At 46.4% G+C, this 14,401-nt stretch overlaps 2 protein-coding genes across 2 annotated transcripts; both read left to right on the top strand.

Annotated features, from left to right (window-relative positions):
- The first annotated feature begins 2,421 nt into the window (after nt 1–2,421).
- tmem222b (transmembrane protein 222b) lies at nt 2,422–6,435 on the top strand. The gene is made up of 6 exons (XM_040188909.2): nt 2,422–2,590; nt 3,231–3,315; nt 3,845–3,876; nt 3,998–4,094; nt 4,184–4,314; nt 4,570–6,435. The coding sequence occupies exons 1-6, from the start codon at nt 2,472–2,474 to the stop codon at nt 4,655–4,657; spliced, it is 552 nt and encodes a 183-aa protein (XP_040044843.1). The 5' UTR covers nt 2,422–2,471; the 3' UTR covers nt 4,658–6,435.
- A 1,115-nt stretch (nt 6,436–7,550) lies between these two features.
- tpbg1b (trophoblast glycoprotein 1b) lies at nt 7,551–10,504 on the top strand. The gene is made up of 2 exons (XM_040188908.2): nt 7,551–8,162; nt 8,384–10,504. Exons 1-2 carry the CDS (start codon nt 7,843–7,845, stop codon nt 9,231–9,233), a joined length of 1,170 nt encoding a protein of 389 aa, XP_040044842.2. The 5' UTR covers nt 7,551–7,842; the 3' UTR covers nt 9,234–10,504.
- Nucleotides 10,505–14,401: the final 3,897 nt, after the last annotated feature.

Raw genomic sequence — 14,401 nt, 5'->3', positions numbered from 1 at the left:
AGACCAGTGAAGTTTGTGTGTCTTTGCTTGACTTTTGTTTTGATGTATGATTCATTTGTTCTTTGTTGGAGAAATAAATCATAAAAAAAACACTAAAACCTGCAGACAATGGGATATTTGGTTTTAATTTGGGTTGTTTATTTCATACAAATGGTCAGTGATTCAATTGATGCTTTGTTGAACTGGGTTTAATAGATTTTCGTGCAGCCCCGTTGGGCCTCGGTGAAATGAAAACTAAACTAAAGCACGTTGTTTGTCTTCTTTTTTCTCCGTTCATTTTATGTTTTGACACTTGACATTTTGAGTCAAGTGTCCCCGGGGCCCACGGGTCCTTTTGGGGTCCTCAGGGCTTCGGAAGACGTTCTTCATGTCCAGCTGCAATCTAGTCTTGCGCACATTAAACCCAACATTTTGACTTCCCTGCTGACTTTAATCTGGGCCTTTGCTCAACAAATCTTCCTCACTCGTTGACGCAACCTTTCTCGCAACTTCTCATCCTCCAACGTGTTTCTAAAAGCGGAGAGTTAGACCCCCGCTTTCATTTCTTATTGCAGCAGGACTGGAAACTAACGAAGCGTTGACATTTAACTTTTCGAACCTGCGCCTGAAAGGGACGGCGTGCCCCCGACCTGCGCTCCCTGCAGCGGCACATCTTCTGGCCTAATTGGGTCCCTCAGCCAGGTATTGAGCTGGCATTTTGCTGGAGAATTCCCTCCGCTCCCCCCCCCTCCACCATGAACCCGGCGAGCCTTCGTTTATCAACGTCGGCCTGCGAGTAGTTTGTTTTCGGCCATCGTACAATATATCAGCTGTCACATCTAATGGGGCCCAGTGGGGAGTACACAGGGCGGCAGCCGATCCCCAGGGGCCCGTCTTTGTTTCCCATTGCCACCATTGTCATAGATGACTCCTTCGATAGCTGCAGCCTCCCACCTCCTGCACACCGGAGAGCTCTCTTTGTGCTGGAGTGAAATCAAATAGGGGGTCTGTTTCAGTAAACCGGACCGAAGTCCCATTAAAGTGCTCGTGGGATTCCATTTGGATGATGACATTAGACCTGCGCAATACAATTTGAACCCTAAAGTGGCCCTTATTGTTCACAAAGTATTTGACTGAGCGCTCCCCAAAGTTACTTAATTGCCCTACAATACAGTATACAATAGATCCACATCAATACATTCAAATATGTCCAAACAATAAACCATTTATGTCTCACGTGGACATGAAATCTTGTGGCTCATGTTACTGAGGGAAGTTGCTGTAAATCTAGTTGTTTGAGGTTAAAATGTTGACGTTTGTCGGACGCACAGTCGATCGATGTAGGCCGAGCCGGTAGGTTGGCAGGCAGGTCGTCCAGCCAGTTGAACATCCACAGATATCAGATCTTTTAGTATTACGTTTTTTTGAAGATGAAGAACGTTAATAGCTCCAGCTTGAAGATCAAACAGCTAAAGCCACCCTTTAGGTGTTGCTATACAGGAAGGCCAGTAAAGAGTTCATTATTGGTATTTTAAAATTGCTATGATTTTGGTTTTCGAGCATTTTAGCTCATAATCCCTTTACATGATCAATATATACTAACCACACCCCTGGTATGGACTAAAAGTGTTGACCCTTGTTTGGAAACCACTGACCTCGGTTCTGGGTATTGACCCATGACGGACACAGTTAATGACGTTAGTTAGCAGGGGTTGCAACTAATGACATTTTAATTGCTGATTGATTTTTTGGGAGCGATTAGTCAATCAGGATTGACCAAATCTCAGAATTAGCAGATACTATACATGTTCATCACAGTCCCCAAAGCCCCTGATTACATGTTCATAGTCGTGTTTGTTCCTATCAAAAGTCCAAGCCCAAAAGAGAGTAATTTTACAAATATTTGAAACAAAGAAATGCAGAACATTTTCATATTTAAGGATATTGTTTTTGAACATTTTGTCATGTTCAGATTTGTAATGAAAGTATTAATTCATTACATGTGTTTTTATTTTCAAAAAAGGTCGTTAAAAAGAGTGTAAAATTAACTTTTTGAACTGAATAACAAGTATTTGCTCTGTTCTGTGTGTTAATCAAAGCAAGTGACTTGTTTGACAGGTTTTACAGGACTGATATTTCCCTCTTGAAGGCTTCCATAGATCGCGGAAGTTGCTCCTGCTGCCACGGACAACAAACAGGAAAAAGAAAACAGCCATCGACTGTATCTTTCAAAGTAAAACACACACTGGCCTTCGGTGTATTTTATTAGTATTTGATTAGCCAAATAATCTACATTTTCAACATATCAGTCATCTCAAATGTAAGGCTACTGCTGAATATATAATTTGATTAGTGTATAGTGGCAGGTATCCCTCTGCTTAGCGCCATTTGAGTTTTATTTTGGAGGGTACCATATACAACTTTCCGGTTTTGTTCCGTGTATTCTGGTGACTGTCAATGAGACAAACCAGGTTCATTTCCCACGGCTGGTGATGGCGGATGTTGTTGAAAAAGATACAATGAAGAATTACCGCATAGCGTCTGAGAAGATTGACCCGGAGAGCGGTCGCTTCCCTTACTGTGTCGTGTGGACACCCATCCCCATGCTGTCGTGAGTCATCGCCGTTTTAAAGTTACACTAGAACACTCTGGGCGAAGTGACAGCTTCGTTAGCTCAACGTTAGCTAGCGCGAGCTAACGTAAACACTATAATCGATTAGTAAGAGTCACCAGGATTCATTAAAAGTTATTCAGTAGCATATAAGTAACACTAAAATGTCAGACACAAAGTTTCTTAATAAATGGGGAGTCAAAAAGTGAACAGTTTATCAGAGCCACCCTTTAATTTTAGTTTTAAAATGATGGTTAACTTGCTAAGTATCAACACCATTATGTTAAGAGACATTCCTCAAACAAGTGTAGGAATTCGTGTGTTTTACCACATTTGCTTCCATCGTCATTTTTCTATTTTCATGTTGCTAAAATGACGACAGTCTATGAATGAGATTGAAAACAGGAATAATTGATACAGAGAAGTGGAAACAGCAAGACGATCAGTTAGAATTTTTGAACAAGGTAAGAAGTTTGTTTTGGGGGTAAAAGCTGCTTTTTCCCCCTTTTTTATTCTCTGACAACTATGAGCTCAATGAGTGCTTTATACATCTCACACTCTGTTAGGGCCTCGTCCCCAAAGACGTCCACTATGCCACTTTCATGTTGTGTAATGAACTTTGTTTGTTTGTTTTCTTCAGATGGCTGCTCCCATTCATTGGCCACATGGGAATCTGCACTTCCACCGGTGTCATCCGGGACTTTGCTGGACCTTACTTTGTCTCTGTGAGTAATGACCGTGGTGCTGCAGAACATTATGGCCTCTATCTGACCATATATATATATATACATAGTACTACTTTAACACAATGCATGTCAGATAATACACAGGTTTGACCTTAAATTGTTGGAATGAGTAATAAACGTATGTTTTATGTATTGAACCCCTTTAGCTTCAAACACAAAGTTAGTATTTGCTTCTGTACAGAAGATGGAAGTTGTAGAGTCACGTCCAATGTTAACGTCAGGAAATGTATCAAGCCCCCTGCTTAATAATCCATGTATTTTCAAACTGTTTATCAAAATTTGCACACATTTTGTTTTCTTCTGTATCTTGCAACCAACATATTGACTATTAACTTCATAAATAATGGGTTAATGGGATAATAATGAGTTATTGAGTGCTTCAAAACGGCTGCTCTACATGTTTACCTGCAATTAACACTGGTCTGGAGTTAATGTTTTATTAACTAAAAATGCATTGGTACACAAAAAATCAAAAAAATAGCAACAAACATTTTCTCTTTTTTTGCAGGAGGACAATATGGCTTTTGGAAAACCAACAAAGTGAGTCTATGAAAGTACTTGTTGTTTTTTTGTTTGGGATTAAAATTGTTCTTTTATTGAACATGTTGCTCTGGAGGAAAGATCAGAAACAAAACCATTTATTACCTTTCTTTAACTTTAGGTACTGGATACTCGACGTCAGCAAAGTCCACGCTAGCGGCTCCAATGCCTGGGACACAGCGGTGCACGATGCTTCAGAGGAGTACAAGCACAGGATGGTAAACCAGGAGACTTGTGGCCATGTCTTTTAGTTACTTTATGAAAGGGAAAACTCCAGGAATGGTTTCTGCTCTTGTTTTGTCCGAAGCACAACCTCTGTTGCGACAACTGTCACTCGCATGTCGCCATGGCTCTGAACCTGATGAAGTATGAAAACAGCACCTCGTGGAACATGGTCAACATCTGCCTCCTTGCTCTGATCCATGGGAAACACGTGAGGTAAGACGGGTCTTTGACAGGTGGAGTTGGCCGGAGGAGTCTGATTCACCGGGTGTGGACTGGGGGCGTTTTAGGCACGGCCTAAAACGTCTCTGCTCAGCGCTTTGTTCCGTGGCTTTAGTCTCTGATAGAAAACCAGTGTAACCGGCAAAAAGCCATAATTGATTAGTCTATTCTCCACGCCTTCCTTCATCCGTCTCTCTCTCTCTCTCTCTCTCCCTTCTCTGGGGGGGGGGGTCCTCGGGCCTCATCCAGCTGTGCAGGCTTTCTGAAGACCTGGCTGCCTTTCCTGATGTTGATGGGCATCATCCTCACGGTGACCCTGGCTCTCCACCTGCGGTGACCCGGGGGCCAGCTGAAGGACGCAGTGGAAGTCCTGCAGGGCGGATGTGGGCTCGCTGGTTTCATCGTTGATGTAGATGGAAGTGACTGAACCCCCCCCCCCCCCCCCCCCCGCCCACAAGTACCAGGACTCACCTAATGGATTGTGATTACTACAACGTGCACGTTGTGTAGCTGCATTGATCGTCGGGCGGAGGGACACGCACAGCCGACGTCTCACAGGGGACACAGTTCATGCCTTGCTTTCAGATATTTCTGACGTTTTTTAAACTTCAGTTTTACTTCAAGGATGCCATTTTGATACCGGGGAGCACAAACATGTTAAATCAACTGGATGCCTTTCTTGGGAGTTTATTGCATTTCGTGCTTGAAGTGCTGAAGCTCTTCTACAGTCCTGCCTCTTAAAGCTAAACATGCCACAGCCGTTTGTATTTTTGTGCATGTTCACAAAGGTCTTCTTGACGGCCTGTTGTACATGCGTCGCTTGTATCACCTCATGGCACTACTTTTAAGAAGTTTACAGTAAATGTTTTAACTACAGATCACTAGTGCAACGGTCATAGAAACCTCAATGAATGCCGTTGTGAAAGAACAGAATCGCCCACCTTTTGGGAGACCAGCTCAAACTGTGTCTTTTGTATATCTAATGTTGTTTGTTTTTTAATGTTTAAACTTCATTGGTGAGCGACGTGAAAGCCGGTCGATGTCACAGGTTATGAAAGCCGGTCTGATCTCTTTGCACCACTTGAGAGGATTTAGTTTTTCATTACACATTTTGACTTTGAGGGAAGAAGCAAGACTCAGTGCCTGAACACCCCCACTCACGCATCCGTCTCATGTCCGTTCATCTTTGCCACCTATTTAAGAGCAACTTTGATTCCAATTGGTCGTTGTTACTCTCGATCCGTTGCCATGGCCGTCGTAAGTAGATTCCAATCCCTTCTGTTTGCAGTCAGACAGAAAGTGTTGAGCCCCTCCTTTTGTCCCGAGCAGCAGGTAGTCGGGATCTCAGGTTTTTCACACTCGTCAGCCCCCTGTTGAATATCCTCACCCCCCCCCTCCCTCCTCCTGCTCCTGCTGTTCCCCTCATCTGCAGATCACAGTCGACTGTCAGCGCTCTTTGATGGAGCTTCTGATACAACGAGGGCAAAAAATGAGATATAATTTAAGTGTGATCTCATAGATGTATGGAGGGTTTGTTTTTTAGCGCTAACCGGCGCCTCTGTTGAAAGCAGCTTCTCTTTGGCCTCTTGTGCGTGTTGCCATCTGATGTGCATTATCCCGTTTTACACCAGGTGCTCTTCATGAACTTTTTAAACTCGATCGCTCAATCTACTTATTTATCCTTTTAAATCATTTTGGGGTGTTGTTCTTTACTCCACATCTGTCGTCTCTGCTCAGCCTGCTTAAGTTAAAGTCGATTTCATGAAATAGCCTCTGCTGAGTTTAGCTACAAAATCAGCTGTTTTTTCCCCCGAGCATTTTAAGTGGGGAAACGGGAAAGAGAAGGAGGCTCTGCCTTTAATTTGACTGGTGCATTCACGCAAATATTTTGTGACGCATTTCATGCCTTTATTGTAAAGAATGTTTGATGTCGAACATTGAAGGGAAGCAAACAGCCTTCTGAGAGATGTAACTAAAAGTAGCATGTGTTTAAAATAAATATGCTCATTATGTTTAAAATAAATATGGTCATTATGCCGGAAGACACGTTTGCGTCTCCTTCCAGGCTTTGAGAATGTGGTTGTGTGGAAATAAATAGAAACGGAGACATGAAAACCCCTTTTGGTTCTCTGCAAATTGCTCCAAATGTTGTGAAATGGGAGACAAACCGCTTCATTGGTTTTCCTCATTCGTTACAGTTTGAGCTATGAGAGGTAATGAATGAATGAATGGACCAATGAGATCAGCACATAAAGCTCACAACATTGACATTATTGCTGCTTTGGATGTATAAATATGTATATTTTAGGACCAGAAATTGTAAAGATGAACAGCGTACCGATCCCTTTACTGGAGCGCAAGTGCAAAATTCAGCTTCAGATCATTTGAAGGGTTTTAAATGTTTTGTGCCTCGTATCCAAGAGCCAGGTCCAGGAATGTGGAGACCTGTGGATCGAGTGGACAAAAGACCACCGGGATGCTATTATCAGTCCCACCATCCATATATACACCAGCCGGCAATTTCAACAACCCTCTTGTTTCTGTAATCCCCAAAACACCTCTTTAATGCTGCAGGATCATTCAGCCCACAGGGACAGGAATGTGTTTATCACTTACAGCTATAATACAAATAAAGGGGTAGATTATTTATGGCTGTTTTGCTTTTTTTTAAACTTGAATATTCTTTTATTAAATTAATGTTTCATGAAGGCTGCAGCAAGAGGGATTTTATTTTTTTTGGGGGGGGGGGGCTTCAAAGCGCTCTGAGCCATAAAAGCCCCCCCCTCCTCCTGATGTTCCCATAAATACACTCCAATGTGATTCCTGCAATAATCATTATAAGCTGGCAGAATAAACATTGAGGAAGGGAAACCGTCCCGGCTTTGATTCTCTCAGTCCCACTCGGTGGCTGTTGTCCTGCAGAGCATCAAAGGCTTCAGTCTGCCCCCCCCCCCCTTAGCATACCACCTGGTGGGTGGGAATCACCAGGGACACCAACCAACCAGAGGATGAAGTCCATGCCATACACATAAAACACAACTACATCAAATGTTTCGTTTTGTATTTTCATCACCGAACTTTTCTGCGTAAAGCGGCTGCGATGTTGACCGGCACCACGTGCTCATGTTTGAGGGGGTGCGTGGTGGTAAAGATCCGCGCGAGGACCCACACTTCCCCCCCCCCCCTCCTCCCGTCTCGTGCCTGCAGCGTCTCGGCGCGAAGCCCCTCCCCGCATATCATCGCACCGGCCGATGGTCCTTTTAACTTCATTGTTGGAGAAGAAGCGACGCCCCCGGCCAAAGGGAACCCAACAGCCCCTGTGATCGGCGCGACCCCCCCTGCTCGGCTTTGTTCCCGCGGAGATCACACCCAGCCTCCCGGCCACACTTTCCGCAGAGATGCGAAGTTGAAGCCGCATTCCCAGCCGGGACAACGCAGGATAATTCCGAGCTGATCGTTTCAGTTACCCGAGTCGCCCCCCCCCACCCACCTCCCCAAACCCCACCGCCACCCACCTCCCACATGCGCGTTCTCTCCCCTTCGTTCTCGATCTCCGCGCTCGGACCCGCGCGCGTCTCCGCTCCCAACATGCCGGATTTGGCGCGGCGCCTCGTCCTGTGCGCGCTGCTCGGCTCCGTTTACGCGTCGTGCCCCCCGCGCTGCGAGTGCTCCGAGGCGGCTCTCACCGTGAAGTGCGTCTCCAGGGACCTGCGCAGCGTCCCCGCCGGGATCCCCGGGTACACCCGGAACCTCTTCATAACCGGGAATCAAATCGGCCGCGTCGGTCCGGAGTCGTTCAAAGGGCTGGACAATGTGACCAACCTGTCTCTGAGCAACAACAGGTAACCAAGACTCTCCCGGGCTTCCGCTTTGATTGGGGAGCAAAATAATGTTTCAGTCGTCAGTGGATCGTCATTTTGTGTGTGTGTGTGTGTGTATAGCAGCTTGGGCAATTTCATCGTTTTATCTGCAAGATTTAAAGTTAAGCTCTAATCTAAGACTTAATTTGTCCTGTTTTTTTAATCTTTAATTGTCTTGCTCTTCTATCCGATCTCAAATCTAGAATCTCCGAGGTGGAATCCAACACCTTCGCCAGCCTCCGCGCCCTCCGCTCCCTGGATCTGAGCAACAACCAGCTGGCGGTCATTCACCCCGAGGCCTTCACCGTGCACAACCAGTCCCTGCGGGAGCTCAACCTGAGCCGGGCCCTCTACAACCACTCGTCAGTGACGGACTTGGCCACGTCTCTCCGCTGGAGCTCCCTCGGGAGCCTGAAGGGACTGGACCTCTCGCACAACGGCCTCATCTTCCTGCCCTCGCGTATCTTCTCCCACCTGGGCAGCCTGCGGCGGCTTCAGCTCTCCAACAACTCCCTGGTGGCCATCCACAACTCCAGCTTCTCGGGTCTGGGGCGCCTGGAGGAGCTCGACCTGACCCTCAACGCCCTCAAGACGGTGCCCGAGGAGGGTCTGCGCGAGCTGGACTCCGTGCCCGGCGCCGATCTCCTGCTGGGGGAAAACCCCTTCACGTGTTCCTGCGGGATCGAACCCTTCGCCCTGTGGCTCAACAGATCGCAGGGACGCATTGGCGACGCCGACGGCCTCGCGTGCGCTTTCCCCGCCGGCATGAGGAACACGTCCGTGCTGGCCGTGGGCTCGTTGACTCTGGGATGCCGCCAGTGGGGCGCCGGCGCCGACCTGGCTCTGCAGACCTCCTACGTCTTCTTGGGCATAGTCCTGGGCTTCGTGGGGCTCGTCTTCCTCTTTGTGCTTTACCTCAACCGCAAGGGCATCAAGAAGCGCATCAACGAAATGCGGGAGGCCAGCAGGGAGCTGTGGGACGGATACCACTACCGCTTCGAGGTCGACTCCGACCCGAGGTTGTCGCAGGTCTCCTCGAGCGCCGACGTCTGACCTCTGGTGCACCTTCTCGTGACTCTTTTTTTATTTTATCTAATGGTGGCAAAAGTGTAAAAAGTGTACAGATTTGTCTGTAAGTGCGTATACGTGCACAGGTGTTAATGATCTTCCAGCCTTGTTTAAAGCATGCATCCACGGCGCGGCTAACGTGCTCGTTTCGTCCCGGCAAAGTGGGCGTGAATGCTCTCGGACCGATGTCTCTTCGTTTTTCGTGGCTGCTCCTCGCGCAGAAGAAAGTGCCTGAAATCAGCTGGTTATTGTTTCTCAGTCGCGAGCGATCTGAACTGAACGCAACCGTTTTCGTTCGTTGCTCCGAGTCAGTCGTTCAGCTCGTCAGAGATAAAGAAAGCAACAAAATGCTGCAATGAAACCTCGACGCTCCACCAAAACAAAGCTCCTGGGAATGTGAAGCACAATCACTCATTCATCTTTGAACTTCTTCAAAGCCTTTGGTCGCTGCGTCCTTCAGCCCCGAGGGGCCACAGGGGAATTAAACCTCCCAAGCTTTCCTAAAATCTCCACTCTGCTCCTCTTTTCGGCTGTTGGATTTAAGGGGGGGGGGGGGCAATTCAGTGCAGACCAGCGGAAATCTCCCAGTCCCCTCATTTATTTCCCCTTTTTTTCCCCCGTGAACCGTTGCTTTGTTTCAACTGCTTGAGTTTTATTGTCGAAATGATGAGAACCAGTCTTGTTTTGAGGCCACTGAAAGACCCCCTGCCCCCCCTGCACCCCCCTCCTTATAGACAACAGACGCTCTCGAGACTCTTTGAAAGAAAACTCTCCACGTTTTTCTGTTTAGGGGATTTTGTTTTTTTGTTTTTTTCCACCAATGATCAGATACAGATGATTCTGAAACACCAGCTACTTTGTTTCTTTCAGCAGCTTCTCTGAGTTCGCTTCATGAAACCAGAGAAGAAGATGTTCTTAACCTTTTGGTATTTCCTTCTCTACCTTTCTATGCTTTCTGTGCGGGGCTACGCCAAGAAAAATGTGCAAAAGTTGAGCATTTCCTCGGAGTCTCACTGAAATCTAGAGGAATGTATTTATTGGTCAGATCCAAGACGTACATTTTAAATGCATGTTTAAAGTCAATGAAATTATAACCTGCATGAATCCCGAAGAAAACGTTGTAGTCCTTCTTTTGCAAATGTGTCGTCCTGCTTTTTTTTCTAAATAACGAACTGTCTGCTGTTACGCACCAACCGCCAAGTCTAATTCCTTGTATGTCTGACATATTATGGCAATAAATGTTTCCTGATCGCTGATACATGACGAAAGCAATTCTCTCTGTGGCCTCACGATGCTCCAAAGTGAGACCGAGTTGAAGGAAAGCCGCCAGTCCACAAAGTGTTCTTTGGCCAGATTGCGAGCTGTCGATTGTATTCGCAAACCTCCACAAGCTTCCCAAAGCTCAAAGCTTAGGCAGCTCCTTCGCCCTCCCAAGATGTTTTCCAAACCCATCCAGGAATGTTCAGAACATCGAACCATTTCGCTGCGTGTGTGATGACAAAATAAAGCTCTATAATCGAAACGCCTGTGCGCTCATTTAGCCCAAAGCTAAGAAGCAGAAGGGAACGTCTACCTAATAATATTTGGACTCCACTCTGGCCCGATCACTTCTCCGCTGGAAGTCATCGCAGGGGGAGAAAACGATTGAGGTTCCTCGGCCGACACAAAGGGCGCCGAGACGCCTCCAATGAGCTTTGTTTCCCGGTGCTGAGAGAAGCCTTGTGTCGCCCGCCCTCCGTCCACAGGCGGCCATTATGCCGCCGCATAATAGGATTCAGTCACGATGACAAATTCAAGCGCTCTCAGCCAGCTATTGTTAAAAGCGTCATCGTTCTTGATGATTGCCGCGTGGGAGAAAATCCCGGGAGGAGTCCCGTCTCAGCCGGGGCCATTACGCCGGCCACGGGTTGCTGGTTTCAATTGTCGGAGCGGCGCGAGGGGGAAAGATTATTCCCTGGACGTCATTACTTCCATTTTGGCTCATTAAAGCGCGGATTAGGACCGGTGGCTTTCCTGTCTTTTTATGAGTCTGGCTGTTTGAAAGACACATGGTCTGTTTGCAGTAGATCGTCTCAGCGGGAAAGCAATGAAAGCACAGGAACCCTGCGACTGCATCCAGACGTTGACCATTACTCCCAGTGCGAATGGGAGGCCTGTTAAAAGGAGAGAGGTTGCTGCAATTACAGTGTTCCTTCAGGCTGTTTCACATATCAGATTCAATGCTCACCCCTTTATTTCAACTCGCCTTGATCTGTTTGTGACGTCCTGTTTCCTTCGAGGGGGCAGTTTTCAGAGCTTTATGTCGCTGCAGCGTGTGGGTTCGTATATTGCAAAAATGAGAGCGTTTCTTTTCTCTCGTGTCCCTCTGGAACACAGAAGGCTTTTTTTTTTTTATCTCAAAGCGCCTCCTGTCTCCGGGAACATCTTGGCGCCCTTGCGTCGGGTTTAATGGCCCTGATGGGGAAACCCAACACATCTGTGAGGAATTGAACACGTTAAAAAGTCAGCGGCGTGACGACAGGAGGCCAAGTGGCATCTACTCCCCCTCTGGCAAGGACACGACAAACGAGCCTGTCTCGTCTCCCTCAACTGAGGACGCAACCCATCATTCAGGGCACCGTGGCCCGTCTGTCACGTCCAACGAGTGTGGTCAGTTCTGCTGCTCGCTCGATCAATGTGACTGATTGTGTTGCCAGAGGAAGGTAGTGAGGAGGACTCGGTTCATCCGGCTCAACTCCCCGTTGAAGCCCAAACAGCCCCCCCCCCCCGCAACTCTTAAATAAAGGGCGGAGCTAACAGCGCTCACACATCACCTGGATCAAGGTATTTGTTTGAAATGTCGTCTCTGTCTGACATCAACCCAAAAGGCAAACTTACATGTTTGTTTTCAGCTCCTTCCTGCACTTTGCAAAGTTGTGATACCCAAACAATATTAAGTAATTAACCAAAAGAGTTCAATCAGAAGAGACCAGTCAGATGAAGAAAAGCTCATTGTTTGTTATTAACAGATGATGTGGTCTTTATATAAACTTTATATAAACTGTAAACCTAAAAACACAAGAGCATGGAATCCTGCCTGGAATCACTCCTGAGCACTTTGGAAAAATCTGCACAACAGCAACCACAGCTTAAATTTCCTGAAGAAAAGAGAAGCAGGATCAAATTGAAATCCCATTTTTGATAAAGCTCGATTTTATTTTTATTGTATAATCTATCATTCCCACCCACGACCGTTCCTCCATTGATCTCCGATTTGACAGCAAACAGAGCAACAGCACGGCTCTGCCAGGCATTACAGCCCCCCGACCCCCGACCCCCCAATGACCTCCCCTCTGAGAGCCTCCTGAAGCCTCGGTGAGCTCCGCGTCTCCCCGTCCGTGCTGCGCTGCACAGGTTTGGTTTTGTTGTTGTTTGCAGGAGAAGGAGGCTTCAATCAGAGAGACGTTTCTCCCCCCCGCCCCCCCGGCCTCGTTCGCCCTCCAAACACTGGAGCTGGAAAGGCGACGATGCTCCGCTTTACAATCTCGCAAAGGGATTACGGCCGAGCACAAAGATGAGTTGCACCCATTGACACCGTACCCATCAGCGTACCTATTAAAGAGCCCCTCTTGTGTTTGTCTGGAACGGGTTGATTACAAATGGCCGTGGCCTGTTTTAAAGAAGGACATGCTACTCACGGCTCACTTCGTCTCCTCAGCGGATCGATGAGTTGGCTTTCTTGGTTTTGCAGTGAGCGAGCCGAATACAAACGTGTCCGGCCTAAAACTCGGATTCCCCCATATGAGGGATAAATAATAAGTGCTTCTATAATTATAATTTCATAATAATAATAGTAATTCGAAGACACTTGGGAATACCCCTTCAATAGGTAACATGCAATGACTTCTTTTATACTGGGATTATTATTTTCTTCTACTTTTTAGTCCAGGGGAAGACATTTAATGGACATTTTAAATCTGTTTTTGGTTGCCTTAAAATGGCTTATTCAGTGTTTGGCTTATTCTTCATTGGCCACAAATTCACAAACTAACGGTGATATATCAACTTTTTTATTTCCAGTCTATGTTGGAAACCCAATTAAATGGTGAAGTCTTCATCTTATTCTGCTTCCAAGTGGGACATAAATAGCTTTATAACACAAATAATACAGCCGACTTAAAGTAGGAACTGAGGTGCAAAGAGAGCAGCCTCCCTGCCGACGGATCCTCGAGCCGCTCCTGGAACGTGTCGGGTGTGAACTCTCCGCAGGTAGTTTGACCTCTCACCTCCCCGGGGGGGGGGGAGGACGGAGACACAAGCTCGTTATTAATACCTCCATTATTTCAGATGCCGGACCAGATGCCGGAGCGGGAGGGAGCCCAGCACACCCGGCAGGAGAAGAGCGGTCCGAGAGGCCGAAGGGCGGATCGGAGACACCGTCTGCTGGCCGTCTTTTTGACTCTTAACCACACTAAGGACTCCGAGGAGATGACGCCGCTCACTATGGAAGAATGTTAGAATGAGATAATGATAATGATGATCTCTCTCTTTAGTATCAGCATCGCGTAGAGGACATAAATAGAATGACAACACGCCAGCCTTTGTTAAATTGTTTCCTTTGGAAGTATTAATGAAACTTGTTGATGAGGTGCTACATCGTTTCTATGGGAACTGTCTTATAGATGTTTTAAGCTGATTTTTTAACACTCACAAATGAAAAAGTGATCCAGTTGTTTAGATTAACTTTTTTGAAAAGGATCAATATAGTTGTGACCAGTTTTCCAAAAGTGTTCATCCAGTAGGAATGAATGGGATCAGAATTAAAGGAACTTTATTTATTTATATTATTAATATTGTTTATTTTATTTATAATGGGTGCAGGGAGTCCTGCAATAAGAGCACTGATATAGAATGTGGTCCCTTAAAGCACGACCGTGGCCAGAAGTGCAGTTAAACACAAAGATTATCACGATGCTCGCAAAAATCGAACATGGAGTCCTGAATATTGTATCTTTGGAATTTAAATGAGAGCAATAATCCACAAGAAGAATGAGTCGCCTTTTTTAAAGAAAAGATCTCCACCCGTCGTTTGATTTACCCTTCTGTTGTGTGTGTGTGTGTGTGTGTGTCAACGCCTGTTGTATCAGGGATGGTTTTGCTGATTTCACTTGCTG

The sequence above is a fragment of the Gasterosteus aculeatus genome, chromosome 10, assembly GCF_964276395.1.
Source record: "Gasterosteus aculeatus chromosome 10, fGasAcu3.hap1.1, whole genome shotgun sequence".
NCBI classification, from domain to species: Eukaryota; Metazoa; Chordata; class Actinopteri; order Perciformes; family Gasterosteidae; genus Gasterosteus; species Gasterosteus aculeatus.
Note: the sequence above shows the minus strand (reverse complement) of the source record. Positions and strands in the feature narration are given on the sequence as shown.

Excerpts from the sequence above, each read along its gene's own strand:
- tmem222b (XM_040188909.2), top strand. The coding sequence starts at position 2,472 with ATGGCGGATGTTGTTGAAAAAGATACAATGAAGAATTACCGCATAGCG. Across the intron at positions 2,591-3,230 it reads ACACCCATCCCCATGCTGTC|ATGGCTGCTCCCATTCATTG; the intron begins GTGAGTCATCGC and ends TGTTTTCTTCAG. Across the intron at positions 4,315-4,569 it reads ATCCATGGGAAACACGTGAG|CTGTGCAGGCTTTCTGAAGA; the intron begins GTAAGACGGGTC and ends GGCCTCATCCAG.
- tpbg1b (XM_040188908.2), top strand. The coding sequence starts at position 7,843 with ATGCGCGTTCTCTCCCCTTCGTTCTCGATCTCCGCGCTCGGACCCGCG. Across the intron at positions 8,163-8,383 it reads CTGTCTCTGAGCAACAACAG|AATCTCCGAGGTGGAATCCA; the intron begins GTAACCAAGACT and ends TCTCAAATCTAG.